The sequence below is a fragment of the Monomorium pharaonis genome, chromosome 10 (assembly GCF_013373865.1).
Source record: "Monomorium pharaonis isolate MP-MQ-018 chromosome 10, ASM1337386v2, whole genome shotgun sequence".
Lineage (NCBI taxonomy): Eukaryota > Metazoa > Arthropoda > Insecta > Hymenoptera > Formicidae > Monomorium > Monomorium pharaonis.
The window spans coordinates 14,093,359-14,110,548 of NC_050476.1; the positions used below are offsets into that span (position 1 = coordinate 14,093,359).

Consider the following 17,190-nt stretch of genomic DNA (forward strand, 5'->3'; position numbering starts at 1 on the left):
CGCGTGAAACAAAGCCGGGCGAGATTACGGTGCCTCATCGAAAGAGCACACGTTTTGATGAACTAAATCCATTTATTGATGACGAAGGCTTGCTTCGCGTCGGGGGACGATTGCGAAAATCGAATTCTTCTTTTGGCACGCGACATCCGATTCTTCTTCCGTCAAACAATCGCGTCACTCATTATTAGAGAAATCCACCACCGAACATATCACGCCGGGATCCAATCGAGCGTAAGTCGAATGTAAAGGAAGAATAATAGAAGCGTTAACAAACCTTCTACAAAGCGTAAATTGAAACATTGTTTCAATTTACGTTTCGTAGAAGGTTTGTTAACGCTTCTATTACTCTCCCTTTACATTCGACCTACGCTCTAATTTTACATTTTCACCAGGAGGCGTAAATCGGTCAGTATTCCAAATTCTTGCTTAGACAGCAAGTGCTATCTAAGGAGCATTGCGCTAATTGTCGAGTGGATTGCGTGGAACCTCGCGCAATGCGCTCGATCCTGACTGCTGCAGCTGACCGACTTACGTCATCGGTGCTACTGACACCTTTCTTACCGGTATGAGTGTGCCACTCATAACAGTTGCCAGATTTTAAACAGTGACAATCTAGTGACTTTTAAGAAAATTTAGGAACGCAAACAAGAAAACTTATTACTCTAAAATTGTATAAGAGGTACAAAGATTAATAGGTAATAAGAGGTATAAAGAGGTAAGAGATTAAATAAAATACATTAAATTATTACCATAAAAAATTATAATTATTAATATCTAGCTTTATAAGATGGAGCAAGATATTGATCGTTACATTTGATGTTATTTTCTATTATTTGTAAGTCAGAATTTTGTATTTCTTGTCTTATAATTTTTATGTTATACTGTACTACCTATTGATCTAACATTTTCTACCTATAATATTTTATTTTTATGTGTATTCTACATGGCAATAGCAACATAGACTTCACATACTATTTTTGTCACTCTTAAGTATCCAAATTTTCTATTTTATTTCAATACTTTTTAAAATTCGTTTTGTTTGTAGAAAAATGTCGAATAATTTTATCGATGTTTACAGCTATTGTCATTTATTTGGAATATTAAAAGCGTTATTGTTAATGACCAATTTAATATTGTAAATGTTAAATTTATATGAAAATAACATGCATGAATAATCTATTATCTTTGATACTTCTAATCTCTGCAATGTTCATTTATGCGCGTTTTTAAATGTTGCTTTGTTTGGTCAATGTACATTACATTACAATTCTTACAATCGATGCAATAAACAATGTTGGTCTTTTGCATGTGTTCAAGACTGTCTTTTCACTTTTTTATTACAGAGTTTAATTTTTTAGGAATTGTGAGCACAGTGTTGTGAGCGTTTGCTCGTTTTGGGAATTCTTTCCCGTCGGTAGTTGGGATCGTTCTGCCTGAAGGGTTGGGACCCAAAGGGTGAAGGTTCGGCTCGGTGTATAAGAGAAAAGAAGACGCTTCTTACGTGCTTGTTCGTTGTCTTTATTTCTGTTTCTTGCGCTTACAATCAGCTGTGTTGATGTCACGTAACACTCGCGATAAGGTTTACGGTATGCGACGATGCTCGGTCGCTGTTATGATACTCTCCGCTCGGTCACGGCGTGGTCGCGTTTATATATTATGATATCTGGCACAATTTCGGGGGCCAGTGACCGGGCGTCGATAGCTTCCGCGAGGCTAAGCGTTTCGACATCGGAACGCGGTAGCTTTGCGGTTTGATTTTGCAGCATAGGGCCTATTTCTAGGGCGATACGAACTGCTTCCGAGTGCGCTGTTGTAATCTCACGGAAGTTAATTGGGACTTCCGTGAGCGCGGCGGATTCTTGTGCGTCTTTCGAAAGAGGTGCTTTTTGCAACGTCTTTCGAAAGATGCGTGTCGCAATTTTAATAGATATAGTGGTAATCGGCTTACAACAACAATGTTTAATCCTATTTTGTTTGTGTGACGTTTTAAATTGTTGCTGACTCCCGGGATGAAAGGCAAAACAAAGCATTTTTTAATATCAAATTTGCTGTTTTGTATGTAAATTACTGTTCTGGTTTTTTAATTGATTGACACGTATCTTAATGTGTTTATTAATTATGTCTATGGGGGAAGCAATTGTTAATGAGTATGTTTTTTACTATTTCAGTGTTTGTCTTGTGAAACCTTTCATCAGAGAGTAATAAAGCATGGTCAGTTAAATTGTTAATTATGTTGATTTTGTAGCTTAGTAGATAATTGGAAAAATAATTGATGTACCTTCCTGAGAATGTTGGTTTACGGTACCAATCTGTTATTAATCTGTGATTGTTCGTAATTATTGTTACGTCAAGGAAAGAGATCATGCCGTTAGATTCAGTTTCATGTGTAAATTTGAGTCGTTCATGATAATCATTGAAAACAAAAAGAATATGGTTAATTTTGTCTTTTGGTAGGATAGCGAAAATGTCGTCTACATATCAGTGAGACATATTTAAAAATTCGGGAAATTCGTTTCTGATGACAAAAACATTGATAAAAAAATAAATTAATGTTCTTGATTTTTTTTAGTCCCGATATGTTTCTGGTACAATGAACATTTTTTTGTAGAATCTTGGAAGTTTTTTACAAAACAATTTTTTTTTAAGCAATATAGTGGATACCCATAAAAAATAAAGTATTTTTTTTATTTTTTTTAGTATGATATATTTTTATTTTGTTTTAATATGCTTTTGGTACAATTGTCATATCTTTTTGTAGAATGTTGAGACAGTATTCTACAACACCAAATTTTTTCGAATCAATAAAATTAATGCTACTTAAAAAGACAAAATATTTTTTAAAATTATGATATGCTTTTGTACCATCGCCATATTTTTTTGTAGAATTTTTAGACAGTATTCTACAACAAGTAATTTTTACTAAAAAAATAATTAAATGAAATAATTATAAAAAATAAACTAATCGTATTAAATCAAATGTTTATTAATGATTCCCAAAATAATAAATTACACATACACATTCGTTCACATACTCACTCTCATATTATTATTTACAATATTTATATGGATGAATTAATCTTCATCACTATCTTCATTGATAATAGGCGTGATGTTGTCTGTTTTGAATAGTTTACATAAGTGCTGGCCTGGTCTCGAAATTTTTGATAAACATCGTCCGTAGGATAAATAATAAATAATGGCAGCAATGTGTGAACAGTAGCCAACTGTTCTTCATTGGTGCACTCATAAAAGTATCTTTTTTCCCTGAATGACCAATACTATCAGGAATGTATTCAATAAAGCATCGATACACTTTCTTAGAAAAGTGACGGGACCGTACTTGAAGCTTCAGTATGTTGGATTGGTTTTTGAGGAACTACAAATTCAAACTATCACCTTCATTTAGAATTTCTCCTAAGTAGAAAATTGCCTGCGAATACTGACAAGTTCCAGTGAATAATATTTTCAAATCAGTTTTTTAGTTCCGGGAAGTCAAGCAAGTCACTGGAGGACATATTTTGAAAAGGCAATCGTTTCCGAAACCAACCATTCTCTTCAACCACAATAGCCAAAGTATTTTCGAAGTCTTTTTGTGCAATTATTCATTCAACAACCTCAGATGCTATTTGGTCATCAGAATTTAATCGCTTTCCAAATTGATTCAAAAGAAACGATGCTATTCGATAAAGTACACCTACCTTATGAAGCATTTTATTATCGAACTTTTGATCAAGAAGACGATTTTTCTGCTTAATCATTCCGTGAACCGCCCTTTACTGCCCAACGAATTTTTGTTACAAAACGCGACTCATTGCATTCAATTGATGGTGTGCACCTTTTAATGCTGGCATAATATCCTTTAGATTCTAAATGGCACTTTACATCGTGAAAACCTCGATCTACAATGAAAATATCACCTGGAAGCATTAAATTGCACAAACCGTTTGTGTCTTCTATTACACGTCGCATAATTTTAGCATCATTGACATTAGCAAGATACAGCCCCAATATATCAACTACAAATCCATTAGTTGTATAGATTGTAAACGGTTTGCACAATGGCATCTTTTTTTTACCTGAATAAGATTTTCTTTGATATTCATTGTTGGAACTCTTCTGATGATAAGCATATGTTCCATTGCAGATAAGTATCAACTTATCATGAATATCATAGAGTTTTTTCACAATTTCAGTGGTATTATTTTCAATTAAATCATTTCGAGACGCTGCCATTAATCCAAACTTAGATAAAATATTTGTTTCGAAAACATTAATAACAAAGGATGAATACTCGGAAACTAGTTGCTCTTTTTCAAGTAATATAGAAGCAATCATTTTATTCCGGATCAAAGTTTTAATAAAAATACAATCAATGCTCGAGTTACAGTACAACCTGCAGTATCTCGCATTAATGTCATCATTCTACTCAATTCGAAAATATTGTCCCAAGTTAGACCTGTGAATATACGAATCTGCTCTTCAGATAAATTATAATTACTAATTTTGTCAAATAATGTTAAATCACATTCATTTGATAAACAAAGATTTTTTTACCTCTTCTATTTTTATGAAAGACGAATTAGAATCGACTTTTTAAGAGATTCATATTATCATCACATAAACGATTATTAATTAAGTGATGTTCACAGCATCGATTTCTTTCCGGAATATAAACTCTCCGTTTGATATAAGACTGCATTCTGGCTTCTTTTGGGACTGTTTTCAATTTATTTTTTTCAGTACATAAACAGCAATATTTATGAGTAGGTACCATTTTAGGAATTGCAATCTCTATGTATTCAATTGTACGTTCTTCAGAATCAGTTGGCAATTTAAAATAGAATGTTAAAAGCCCTTCTGACTAGACTAAGATGCGGATGCATCAGTGACAAAACTCTGCAGTAAGCTGTGAGATGAGTTTTTAGCTCATCTCGATTATTGGAATCATCTGTTCTGTGTCGTTTATACGCAAACACCCGATAATTGCCACAAATAATATCAGTAATACTAAGATATTGCGATGAACTTTTTGAATAAAAAGCTGCATCATCTAATGATGCTATTATTTTCCTAGTGCCTGGTATTTTATGCACGAATCGACCACATATCGCGCACTTCGGATAGCATCTTTCGACATGCGTCGAAAGCACGTCGAAGCACATATTGTACATATAAGTAATTCTAGAAAAATACCAGTTTACAGATAGAGAAGTGTATTAATAAGTATATTAAAAAGAAACAAGCTGGCCAGCGACCCGGGTAGGAAGGTAAGAAAAATGCTCAGGTGAGCCGAGAAGAGGGAACGCTCGAGAGGAATCTTGGAGACAGCTCCCATAATGCGACCGACTTATGGCCGTATCAGACTAGCGACTCGGGACTGCGACTGCGATTGCGATTCTGCCTCAGCCAATCAAAAAGCAGCGGTCAGCGATTGCGACTCGACTATACCATTTGGCTTCCAGGCCATTTTTCCGAGTCGCAATCGCAGTCGCGGCCAGTCGCAGCCAATCACAGGACGCCGATTGATCATGTTATGTTGATCATGTCATGCGTGATTGTTGACATCAAGGTTAAATTCTTTGCTACATTTTCTGTAGATATGCTTCTGTAGATTTTTCTTGCTATACTTCTGTAGATAAATAAAAATATAAGGTTACACAAATAAGGTACGTTTTAAACACATTATTATTATTATACTGTAAGTATAGATAATATAATTCGCTATTATTAGATTTCAAAACGTCCTTTCGAAGAAAATTTTACTCGAACTATACATATAAGTGTCTTATATTATATATCGAGTAAAATTTTCCTCGGAGAGTTATATATAATATAAGACACTTTATGTATATTTCAAGTAAAATTTTCTTCGATAGGACGTTTTGGAATGTAACTCTAGAGTATAAGTATATAGAGTAAACGGAGAACATTTACACAAATTTACACCACACAGCGAGTGATAATTTTAATAATAATGTTATTAATTTTTGTTTTCTTTCTTAAACTAAATTAGGTTCGAATAGTAGTGATTTTTAAAATAAAAGAGAGAAATATATAATGCCACCAAAACATAATTTTTCTAAAGAAATAGATAATCGTCTGATCTTGTTGAGTCTAAACCCCTTCTTTGAGATTGTACAAGCGAAATTTATAGACGAACAGACCTGAAGCTTAAAGCATGGGATGAAATAACTAATCAGTTAAGTTCAAATTTTACAGGTATGTTTTAGAAATGGATTGGTGTATTCAATATTACAATTGCTTACTAAAATTTTGAGTAGCAATAGAATGTGATTACAAATCACAAATCACTAATTATTTAATAGATCTTGTTGATACAGGTGCTATAATGTCAAGCCGTTTTAAAAATATGAAAGACATGTTTGCAAGAAATTTAAGACTTGTGAAAGAATTAAAACGTAGTGAAGCTGGCACTGATAGTATATACAAGCCCAAGTGGCCCTTGTTTGAGAGATTGATGTTCCTCAAAAAGACCTGTGTCCTAGGAGAATCAGAATCAAATATTCCTTCCATCCAATTAGAAACAACAAACTCAGAAATACAATCTACAATTTCAAATTTCTCTAATGAAATTAATAATAGTACATCATGTACAGCAGATGTACCTCTCAATGTGTACTATGATGAAGCATTGAAGGTAAATTTTTTTTCACAATAATTGCTCTTATGTTATTTTTTGATTATTTCTAAAAATGAAAATAAGTCAAAATATTTTTACAATCTCGGTTAATGCCAATACCGAAAATTATTTCTTTGTATCCATAATTCTTTTTTAGAAATTTATGTTAGTACCACACGAACAAAATATGGAAAATCTAGACTCGCTATCTTCTGGAAATTCTTCTAGTGTATATAGTGATCTTGATCCACCAGCTACAGTTAGTACACCTCTACCAGAAATATGTTTATCATCTCAATCTCTTTCAAACAATCATGTTATTGCAAATAACAAACGATCGTCAGAGGTACAATTATTTTCTAAGAGAGGATCAAAGAGAGAAATCAACACCAGCAATAATAGAGGAGGCTGTAGATGCCTTGAAAAAGTTCTGCCAATCAGATCCAGTTCCATCTTCTCTATTCGAAATACCAAATGATCAAAGTATTTTTTTTGTACAATACATACTAATCAGACTTCGTTCATTATCTCCAGAGAACCGAAAAACATGTGAAGACAAAATTTGGAAGGTGTTATCCAAGTATTGAAGAGAATTAAGATACAATTAAGTAACTTAATTATTCTTTTGATCAGTTCATGATTTTATTTTGTCGGCAGTGCCATTGTGATGTAAATGTTTAAGTTTTTTTTGCATATTTAGTTTTTAAAAGTATGCAAAGATACAAAAATACGAATTAAAATGAAAGTTAAACAATCGCCATTTTCGGTTCTACATTTTGTATGTTTACACAATATTATTATATTGTATCAAAAAAGTTTATTAACGTTTTTTAAAGTTTATTCAATAATTTTAATTATCTACAGCTCTATCTTGCCACGACACTGCTCCCACACTATTAAAATAGTCACATCACATTTCACATAAAGCTAAAGCACTATTAGCATGTCGATAGCCTCCTGGATTTCGAAAATTCACCAAGCCTTGAATCTGTTCATTTCTCCAGTCACCATGGCAAAGCGTTCCTGTTAGTTCATCTTCTACATCTATATATGATGGTGGTGTATACATGGCACAACCAACTGCATCAGTGCGAAGCATATTATGTAAACAGCATACAGCTATTATAATATCACGGGCATCGTCCGGATCATATCTCATTGGAGATCTGAAAATTTGAAAACGGCTGGCCATGACACCAAATGTATTTTCAGAACATCTTCTAGCACGAGACGTCTGCATTATATAAAAAGGAAAAGTGCTGATAAGTTTTCTGTGTTAAGTTTTAAATTTTTTTTCGTAAATTTTTTTAAAGGTACAACTTACCTGTAGTTGTAAATTCTTCTATTTCTTTTTTCGGAACATTGTTCTTTAGGGAAAGGTATCATGACTTTTTCCGATAATGTAAAACCTTCGTCCGCAACAATAACATATGGAAAATCATTATCGGTACCTGGTAGAGGACATGGCCGAGGAATTTTTAATTTGTTTTTGTCAAGGACATTTTTGAAGATGCTTTTGTTCCATACTCCTCTATCACACGCTCTACCGTTAGTACCGACATCGATGTAAATAAATCTAAGTTGAGCGTCAACGAGAGCTAGCAAAATGATGCTATTATCACCTTTATAATTGTAATACGAAGACCCAGATTGTAAGGGGGGATCAATGCGGCAGTGTTTACCGTCTTGGACTCCAAGACAATGTGGAAAATTCCACCTGTCTGCATAGTCACGAGCCACTACTTTCCACGCATCTTCAGAATCAGGAATTTTTAGATAAGATTCTTGAAGAATACTTCTCAGAGCATAGCATGTTTCTTTTATTATGCCAGAAATAGTACTCTGTCCAAGTCTAAAATTCATTGAAAGGGATTCTTGAGTTTCACCTATAAAATAAACAAAATAATTTAAATTTAAAAATAAAAAAAATTTAGGGTTAAACATCATATTTTAAATTAACATACATTACATGAAAATAGCAACTTAATTTGTCTCTTAAATTGCGAATTAAAGATAAAATTTTTTAAAGCAAGTGAAACTTTTGCAAATTTTAAGATATAGAGTAATATTAAAATATAAGTAATTCGACGTAAAAAAAAACAGTATAGACATACCCAAAATAAGTCTTACCAGTTGCTAAGTGACGTAATGTTACGGACAGTCTCTCAGCAGGTGATATACTTTCTCTAAGATGCGTGTTCTGTTTCTGAATTAAAGGTGTTATCTTTATGACAAGATCTTCGAATATCTCAACACTCATTCGAAGACATCTACGCAAAAAGAGAAAAGTTAAATTAAATAACAAAGAATACTTACTATTTATACCTGTACTATTTGTGCATAAAAAAGTAAAAAAATATTTTAAAATAATACAGAATACAATTTTCAAAATCCATCTTTATTACATTTACCTCCGAAATTTATTTGGGTCTTCCAATTGCAATTCTAAGAAAAGATTGTGATGACAACCTTGTTCTCGTCGCCTTGCTACCCATGGCTTTACCCACATCCTCCTTTGAGGAACATTCTCATAATGATGATGAATGATTAAGAAGGCCAAGAATGCGCACAATATTTTTTTCTTTTTTTTTTCTCGATCGCTGGGTTGCATCCATATTTGTATACAATATTTTATACAATACTATTCGAATCTAATTCTGTTTAAGAAAGAAAATATATAGAAATTAATACTAGAAATTTAAAAACAGAAATTAGTATCTTATAACTCTATCACTCGATTTCTATTTATTTCTTTTTCTTGGGGAACTAACCTTTCTGATTATAGGTGAAATAGGTGAACTGTTCTCCTAATTCCCTCAATTTACTGGGTCTCTGATTTAGGACTTGTTATACTACGCTTTAATTAATCGAGTCCGCAGTTATTGGGTGTTGCAGACTTAACTTCGTATAAAAAGAATCTAACCTTAATGTCAACGATCACGCATGACAACATCACATGATCAATCGGCATCCTGTGATTGGCTGCGATTAATCAATAGCCGCAATCACAAGTCGCAAGTATGATTGGAGAGTCGCCAATCGCAATCGCAGTCGCAGCCCCGAATCGCTAGTCTAATACGGCCTTTAATCGACTATCAAAAAGCCACGATTAGCTGGCTCGCTCGGACTCCGAAACTCCGAAACTAGTGCAACCCCTTCTCACGCGCATGTGGATAGAGGTGGGAACGCTCAACTGGCCTACTGGGTATGCGGCTTAGGTGGGGATAGGTACGCACGGGGAGAGAAGCGCAGCTATGAAGATCCGCACAAAGCGGAAAGCGCGATAGTCGCTATAGGTATACAAAACAAGTCTGGCAATAAATGTAGGTATAGCGAACAATAGATATGGATAAAGGTATAGTAGAATACAAATATAGAGAGCGTGCTAAAGGGAAGTATGGACAAGCAGAGAGCGCGATAAAACAATGTAGATTGGATGGGACAGAAAGAGTTGAACACCATAGAAAGAGCTTCGCGAAAACGACACGGACCAAAGAGTTGTAAACATGAAGTCGAGATTTTCAGCAGTGTGCAATAAAATATAATATCATATCAAATAAATATATCATTCGATAAAATACTTGTAACTGGCGCGTTACAATGAAAATAACCGGCCAAAACTTACAAACTATTTTAAATATTAGTGTTAAAAATTACTTGTTATAGAATACTGTCTAAAAATTCTACAAAAAATATGTATTGTACCAAAAACATCACATTTTTAAAAAATTAAAAAATATATTTTGTTTTTTTAAGTACCTTCCACTGATTTTATTTCGAAAAAATTTGGTGTTGTAGAATACTGTCCCAACATTCTACAAAAAATATGGCGATTGTACCGAAAGAAATATCATATCTAAAAAATATTTTATTTTTTATAGGTATACCCACTATATTGCTTTAAAAAAAATGTCTTGTAGAAAACTGTTCCAAGATTCTACAAAAAAATTTTCGTAATTGTACCAGAAGGATATCCGGACTAAAAATAATCAAAAACATTTATTCATTTTTTAAATCAATGTTTCTGTCATCAGAAACCCTCCCCGAATTTTTCATAAAGATGTCTCAATGATATCTATAACATATTAAAATTTCATCAGAATCGATTAAGCTGATCAAAAAATATAAATTATTTTTGGAATGTTTATTTTTATTATTTACACCAAAACGATTCAATAAAAAGGGCTAATATTTGACTAAATTGTAAGTGGTACTGATAGCAATTAAAGCAAAAAAAATGAGCATGATCCGTACGAGAGCAGATTATTGCCGGGAGCATTTGCACACGGTTTAAATGGACACGGTGCATTTGCGCACCGTTCAGTTGCACACCGTTCACTTGGACACAGTGAGAAATAACTATGCCGAGGGCATTTTTTTTAAAGTTGCACTCGGCAGCAGTTGTTTCAAGTGAAATTTCGTTCTTTAAGATGAGTACTTTAATTTCCACTTTGTCTCTTCTTTAGCATCATTTAACGTTTTTTTAAAATCAAATTTAAAAATTAAATTTTTTTATATTTTGGTAAAAAAATTAATATAATCTTGTAAAAGCCTTCTTGTACTTTTTTAAATTAAATATTTTGTCATTCAAACATATCTCGTCATATTTTGCCATTCAAACTCTAATTAGAGTGACAAATCACTCGAACTTAGATATGTTCGATTTTCACTCTTTTAGAGTAATGTTTCACTCTAGGAAATTTAGAGAGTATGTGCCTAGAATTATTATACTATTTTCCATGAGACTGATTAAAATATTATTAAAAAAATTTACAAATAGAAGTCAATATTCATGTACTTTTTGAATTTTTGTCCGCTATATTCAATCCGCCATTTTGTTTTTAAAATGTGGATACCAAATTCAAAATTAGCAACCTTTATATACCAAATTGTATGCGTATCAGTAGAGTCTTTGAGATTTTTCAAACCATGTCCAAGAATTTAGGCGTTTGGCATCACTGTGCGGCACGGAGTACAAAATTTTTATTAGTGGTGCAAATTAGTGCAAAATAAGTAATCTAATAGATCAGATTTAATTTTGCTGATTTGGTCCTGCTAGCTTAAGAGAGCTCAAATTTTTCTGTTATTAAACGATCTTGGATACGTCGCGCGATAGCAAGAGGTCCACAAACGTTATTATTCGTTATTACTAACGTTATTATTAATTTATGCACTGAACGACGTGATCCCAGGTGCGCATAATGTAAAACGGACACTATTAATCAGATTGCTTAATTAGAGTTAGATTAAATTTGGTTAATCCGATTGGTAATGTTCGTTTTACATCGTGGGCATCTAAAACTCACTCTTAAATCCATCATTTATTATAAACTAAAAATCAATTATCGGTTTATGTTTTCTAATAATAGAGATCTAATAAGTACTCTGATAATAACACAGGCATATCAAAAAAGTTGCTTGTTCGCTAGACTACCACCATTCTCATATGTTTTGGGGGTCGCTGAATCCGAATCCGTTGTCTGTTTTATCCCATCACGTCAGGTTGTCCCTAATCTCAAAAAATACCTCAAAATCGCTAAAACGGCCCTTTTCAGGTCCACGGCTTCATATGGTCGGCCGACGTGGTAGTCTGTGATGGTCCTTCCTGCTCACCTATCTTCCGAACCATGTAGCGGTCTTTTCGGAGTACCTTAACCACTTCGTAGGTTCCCAGGAACTTCTGTAGTAGTTTTTGGCCTTGCTGGGTGCGCTTTATGGCGACAAGATTGCCATCACGGTAACTTGTAGCTTTCTTCCGCTTTCGGTTGTATGTTCGCTTATTTTCTTGTTGTACTTTTTTAATGCTCTCACTGACTTGGGCTCTCAATTCATCGCGAGAGTCCTGGAATGCTGAAATCCCTTTTTTTCTAGTATTTCCTTGATGTCAGGACGGTAATCTTGGGTGGGTTCCGAACAACAAATTGAATGGCGAAGTTCCAATACTTCGGTGAGCCACAGTGTTCAGAGCTTGCTGGGCTGTTTCCAGATGCTTGTACCACTCCTGTAACTTCGGAGAAGTTAGCTTCGTAAGCAAAGGAATCAGTGTGCGATTCACGCGTTCCACCTGTCTATTTCCTCGAGGTTGCCCCGTGGTGATCAATAAATGCTCTATGTTCTCCGTTCTGCAATATTCTTTAAAATCGCGGGAAGTAAAAGCAGTTCGATCCGAAATGATCCGTCGGGGGTTACAAAATATAGTTGCCCATTCTCGCAAGTGCGCCAACACTTCTGCAGTACTCGTCGATTTCGTGGCGTAAAGCCAAACAGACTTTGAAAAAGCGTCGATCACGACAAGTATGTGCTGATAGGACATACTTGTGCAACACATTCAACGGTACGCTCCCTTTCTCTATTGGATTTAGGAGACACTCCTGCCTTCCGTGCTTCCTCTCTGCTAGTATGCAGCAAAGGCAGTTCCTCACAATCTTTTCTATTTTTGGTCGAAGGTCGGGGATCCCGTAATTGGCTTTCACTAAGTCCTCGGTCTTGGCGGTTGAAAAGTATCCCTGTTCGTGCATTTTCCTGATTACCTGGTTCTGCATTCTCCTAGGTACTGCCATCAAATGAGCACCGTTCAGCTCACAAAACAGCAATCCTCTTTGTTCGATGTAATATACAACCTTTCCTTAATGAACCGACTCTCGGATTTTTCTCAGGTCATCATCCTTGTCCTGAGCCTTCTTCATGTGGGCCGTCAGCCACATATCATTCTCATCTATCACTAAACAAATCGGTAGCGGATTGCGGCTAAGCGCATCGGTATGCGTTATGCTTTTGCCTAGGCGAAGCTCAATCTTGTAGTCAAATTCTTCTAGTAGCAAGGGCCGTCGGGCTATTCTGGCGCATAGATCTTTTTTGCTCATTGATTGAGTGAAAGCACGGCAGTCGGTAACGATAGTGAAGGGGATTCCCAATAGGTACCTGCGAAACTTCTTTAGCGCCTTTACTATCGCCAGAACCTCCAAGTCGTAACTGGCGTATTTCTTTTCGGCTATCGTCGTCGTTCCACTGGCGTAGTAGACGATGAAAACGTTGATCTTCGTTCCCGTGTTGTAGTAAGATGGCACCATATCCTTGCTGGGAAGCGTCCGTGTGTAGCTGTGTTTCCGCTTCGCTGCGGTACAGGGCCAATACCGGCTCCTTCGTCAATGTCGCCTTTAGTTGTTCGATGGCGCTTTTTTCGGCGTTTCCAATGTGAAACTCGGTGTCTGCCTTTAATAAGTTCGTCAGAGGTTGTGCTGTCTTGGAGTAGCTTGGGATAAACTTGCGGAAGTATCCGCTTAACCTCAGAAAACTTTGTACTTGCCGTACGTTCGTGGGCTCTAGGAAACGTCGCACAGCATTTATCTTAGTGCTGGAAGAACGTATGCACCCATTTTCTATTCGGTGTCCCAAAAACTCGACCTTCTTCTGCTCTTATATTCACCTCAAATCTATCTAAAAAGTCTGTGCCGATTAAAAGCGGATAGGTGGTGACCGTATCTGAAATCACGTGAACACAAATAGGGTAATGCCGTCCGTCCACAGTAATTTTCGCTTCGAATTTTCCCAATAATTTCCTTGGCTTCTATTCCGCGGAGAGTCACTTCACATGATTTGTATCTCGGAGATTCTCGCCTGATGTACTAATCTGCATGCATTAGCGTCAAATCACTCACCGAGTCAATTAGCGCTTCTATTTTAACGTCGTCCAACATAACCTCCTTGATACATTTGCGTCGTCCTGGTTGTGAGACCGCGCAACTGTCTCTCGTCGTCGTCTTCTTTGTACATTTTGCTGCGACATGCCCGTACTCGCCACACGAGAAACACTTTCTGCTATTCTCTTTTGACGGGCATTGGTTACTTAAGTGGTCGCGTTCTCCACAATTAAAATAGCGCTTGCCGCCTCCTTTCTTACCGGCGATCTTGAGTCGCCGTCAACGCGCTTGCTACTTCGCTTCCCGCCTTTTTCGCTTTTTAATGCACTTTTATTGCGCAAGGTCACTTTCTCGAAGGCTCCCTCCAGCGCGCTCACTGTTTCAAATTGTTGGATGCGCATTTGATTGCGCAAAGTTTCGTTGGAGATGCCATCGATAATATAATCCAATAATTCGTCCTTATTGGGACTCGATTTCCTAAGATCGTCTTCTCGTGCATGTATTCACCAAATGTCTCATCCTTTTTCCACGCACGGTTCTCGAAGGTCTTGCGCAGCGTTAGTTTATCTCGTCGATGTTTAAATATACCTTTATTTCTTCGAGGAATCCGTCTAATGGCATTCCGATGTACTCGGGTTTCGAGTGCATCCATTCTAGCGCTCTGCCCTTCAATCGCATGCCAATCATTACTTTTGCAATATCATCACTCAGATGATAAGTCGTCCTCAAAAATGTAACCTGACGCTCCCACGTATCATAATCATATTTTTCGTCAAACTGTGGTAATAACTCTGCAATGGTTGTTACGCTCGTATGCACCCGTTTCGAGTGTACTTCCGCATTCGTTATGGTGCCGTTGTCGTTTGGCACTCCACGTCTTTCTTCCTCATGGTTCGCGCTCGGAAAGCTGCCTCGAAGTAGGTTTAGCTCTTATCGTAGCAGGGCTACTTCACGCTCGGCCAATTCCTTTTCTCGCCTACATAATTCAGCTTTTCTCTGGTAGATGTTCGGTACTGCTTGGGCTGTGTCGCTTGCTTCGTTAACATGGCCGCCCCCAGTATCTTCTTGCATCCATGATTTCTTTGGGTCTGCTTCCTTCAATCGAGCGATCAGCTCGCTCTTCGATACCGTCGTTAGGAGCCCTCTAACTCGCAATTTTTCTCTTATTGCGGCCAGCGTAAATCATATATTGAAAACGGAGATATCGACAATTCTATCTGACATGTATGTAATGGTCGTTCGACATCACTTTATTGCACGGCTGTCGCATACTTGACTTGATATTTACAACGTATCAAATACTACACTCTATAGGCTACACACAAAAGTTAACAATATAACACGCGACTTTAAAAATAGACGGGATAGGCTTTGACGAATTCTCTCCTACGGAAGTTCGCCTCGGTAACGCGTACATAGCTCGCACTCTCGGTATACGGCAAGTGAATCCCGGTAATATCAATCTACGCACTATCTCGTCGCGAGACTTTATTTCTTACACATAGATCGACTGTCGGCTCGACATACTCCCCGAGGGAGGAGACACTAGGCGAAATTGTTATTAATCACTACGAGACGGAGGTCGACACGGCCCTGCTACGCGGTGACTCTACTCTCGGTATTCCGATTGCAATTATTTCGCCCACCGAACGCTCGGTTGCGAAACCTAATTACCTCTTACGAAATGCCGGGCCGGCCGCCTCTGCCCTAACCGCGTGGTCGAAGTGGTGGCGCCCAACTTACAGATGTTGACGTCGTCGAGGACCGTGGAACCGCTGTCTGTTGTCTCGCCGAACAGTGACGAACTGCGAGCGGTCGGAGGCGCCGCGGACGCTGGTAGCGGCCCGCGTATCGATCGCGCTTCGATCCGCGCACACCGATCGTTAGTCGATGGGGGGTCCTCTGCCAGTCCTACAGGATCTCAGCGTCCGAGGGCGCCTCTGGTCGTGACGCCGCGCAATTAAGGGTTGCGGATTGCACGCATCGATGTCCTTTGCCGTATCGGCTGCTACTGGACCAGCTCGGGGTTGATCAGGCCCCGTCCGGCTTACTCCTCGAGGCCGTGACGACCGCTCCGGCTGAGGTTTCCTCCACCCTGGTCGTGGGGTGTAAGGGCGCACGCTCTCTTCCCGGCGTCGTCCCAGGCTGCACCGAACTGCTGCTCCTTTCTCTACAATGGAATATAGCGGCAGTGTTTGTCCCACGACTTTCCCTACGTACCTCGGTACTGTACGTAAATACTTGCCCTGGCTCGCTGTCCTCCGGCTGCCCGGGGCCCCGCCGCTCACTCGTCTAAGCTTCTTGCTGACAGTCCCTCGACGGCTGCTCCATAATTCACAAATGGTCATCCGTGGCACACCACTTCTCCCGCGGATCGCGTCTTCCGCTTGGCGGATACCTAAGTGTCTTATGACTAAAGAAATATTACTCAGAAAAGGAGAGGCCGCTCTCCCCCTCGGGGTAACAAGCGGCCCTAAATGATCTTTCCCGGTCGGGAAGAGTGAGTCCCAGATGCGCACAGTAATAAACGGACACAGCAAGCTGAGTGAAACGGACACAGTAACAAACGGACACAGACCAAACGGACACAGTGCGAAACGGACACAGTAACAAACGGACACAGTGCGAAACGGACACAGTAACAAACGGACACAGACCAAATGCGCACAGAGCGAAACGGACACAGACCAAATGCGCACAGAGCGAAACGGACACAGACCAAATGCGCACACTGCACATGCGCACAGACCAAATGCATACACGGAAAGTCGCAAACCCATGTGATGCAGTGAATGCTTTGCACGCACACACACACACACACACACACACACACACACACACACGGGGGGTGCAAGGGGGGCCTTCGGCCCCCCTCCCGCACCCACCCCGTCCAAGTCGCTAACCTATGTG

At 37.9% G+C, this 17,190-nt stretch overlaps 2 protein-coding genes across 6 annotated transcripts; one reads left to right on the forward strand and one right to left on the reverse strand.

Moving 5' to 3' along the window:
• Positions 1-2,950: 2,950 nt before the first annotated feature.
• LOC114255608 lies at positions 2,951-7,145 on the forward strand. Of its 2 annotated transcripts, XM_036293069.1 has the most exons (3): positions 2,951-6,219; positions 6,342-6,658; positions 6,798-7,145. In XM_036293069.1, exons 2-3 carry the CDS (start codon positions 6,350-6,352, stop codon positions 7,116-7,118), a joined length of 630 nt encoding a protein of 209 aa, XP_036148962.1. In that variant the 5' UTR covers positions 2,951-6,219; positions 6,342-6,349; the 3' UTR covers positions 7,119-7,145. The 2 variants fall into 2 exon arrangements, with proteins under 2 accessions (XP_036148962.1, XP_036148961.1); XM_036293068.1 differs by having other exon boundaries at positions 2,951-6,658.
• A 118-nt stretch (positions 7,146-7,263) lies between these two features.
• Positions 7,264-16,849, reverse strand: LOC105834307. Of its 4 annotated transcripts, none has more exons than XM_036293067.1 (5): positions 16,024-16,849; positions 9,052-9,297; positions 8,771-8,910; positions 7,965-8,526; positions 7,264-7,806 (listed from the first exon to the last, which is right to left on the reverse strand). In XM_036293067.1, the coding sequence occupies exons 2-5, from the start codon at positions 9,249-9,251 to the stop codon at positions 7,551-7,553; spliced, it is 1,158 nt and encodes a 385-aa protein (XP_036148960.1). In that variant the 5' UTR covers positions 9,252-9,297; positions 16,024-16,849; the 3' UTR covers positions 7,264-7,550. The 4 variants fall into 4 exon arrangements, with proteins under 4 accessions (XP_036148960.1, XP_028050557.1, XP_012532151.1 ...); XM_028194756.2 differs by lacking the exon at positions 16,024-16,849 and adding an exon at positions 9,412-11,331; XM_012676697.3 differs by lacking the exon at positions 16,024-16,849 and having other exon boundaries at positions 9,052-11,331.
• Between the last annotated feature and the right edge of the window lie 341 nt (positions 16,850-17,190).

Bases quoted from the DNA above. Each gene is read 5' to 3' on its own strand.
- LOC114255608 (XM_036293068.1), top strand. From the start codon at position 6,350: ATGTCAAGCCGTTTTAAAAATATGAAAGACATGTTTGCAAGAAATTTA. The intron at 6,659-6,797 runs GTAAATTTTTTT...ATTCTTTTTTAG, and splicing joins ACTATGATGAAGCATTGAAG to AAATTTATGTTAGTACCACA.
- LOC105834307 (XM_036293067.1), bottom strand. From the start codon at position 9,251: ATGCAACCCAGCGATCGAGAAAAAAAAAAGAAAAAAATATTGTGCGCA. The intron at 8,911-9,051 runs GTAAATGTAATA...CTTTTTGCGTAG, and splicing joins GACCCAAATAAATTTCGGAG to ATGTCTTCGAATGAGTGTTG. The intron at 8,527-8,770 runs GTAAGACTTATT...TTTATTTTATAG, and splicing joins ATTACGTCACTTAGCAACTG to GTGAAACTCAAGAATCCCTT.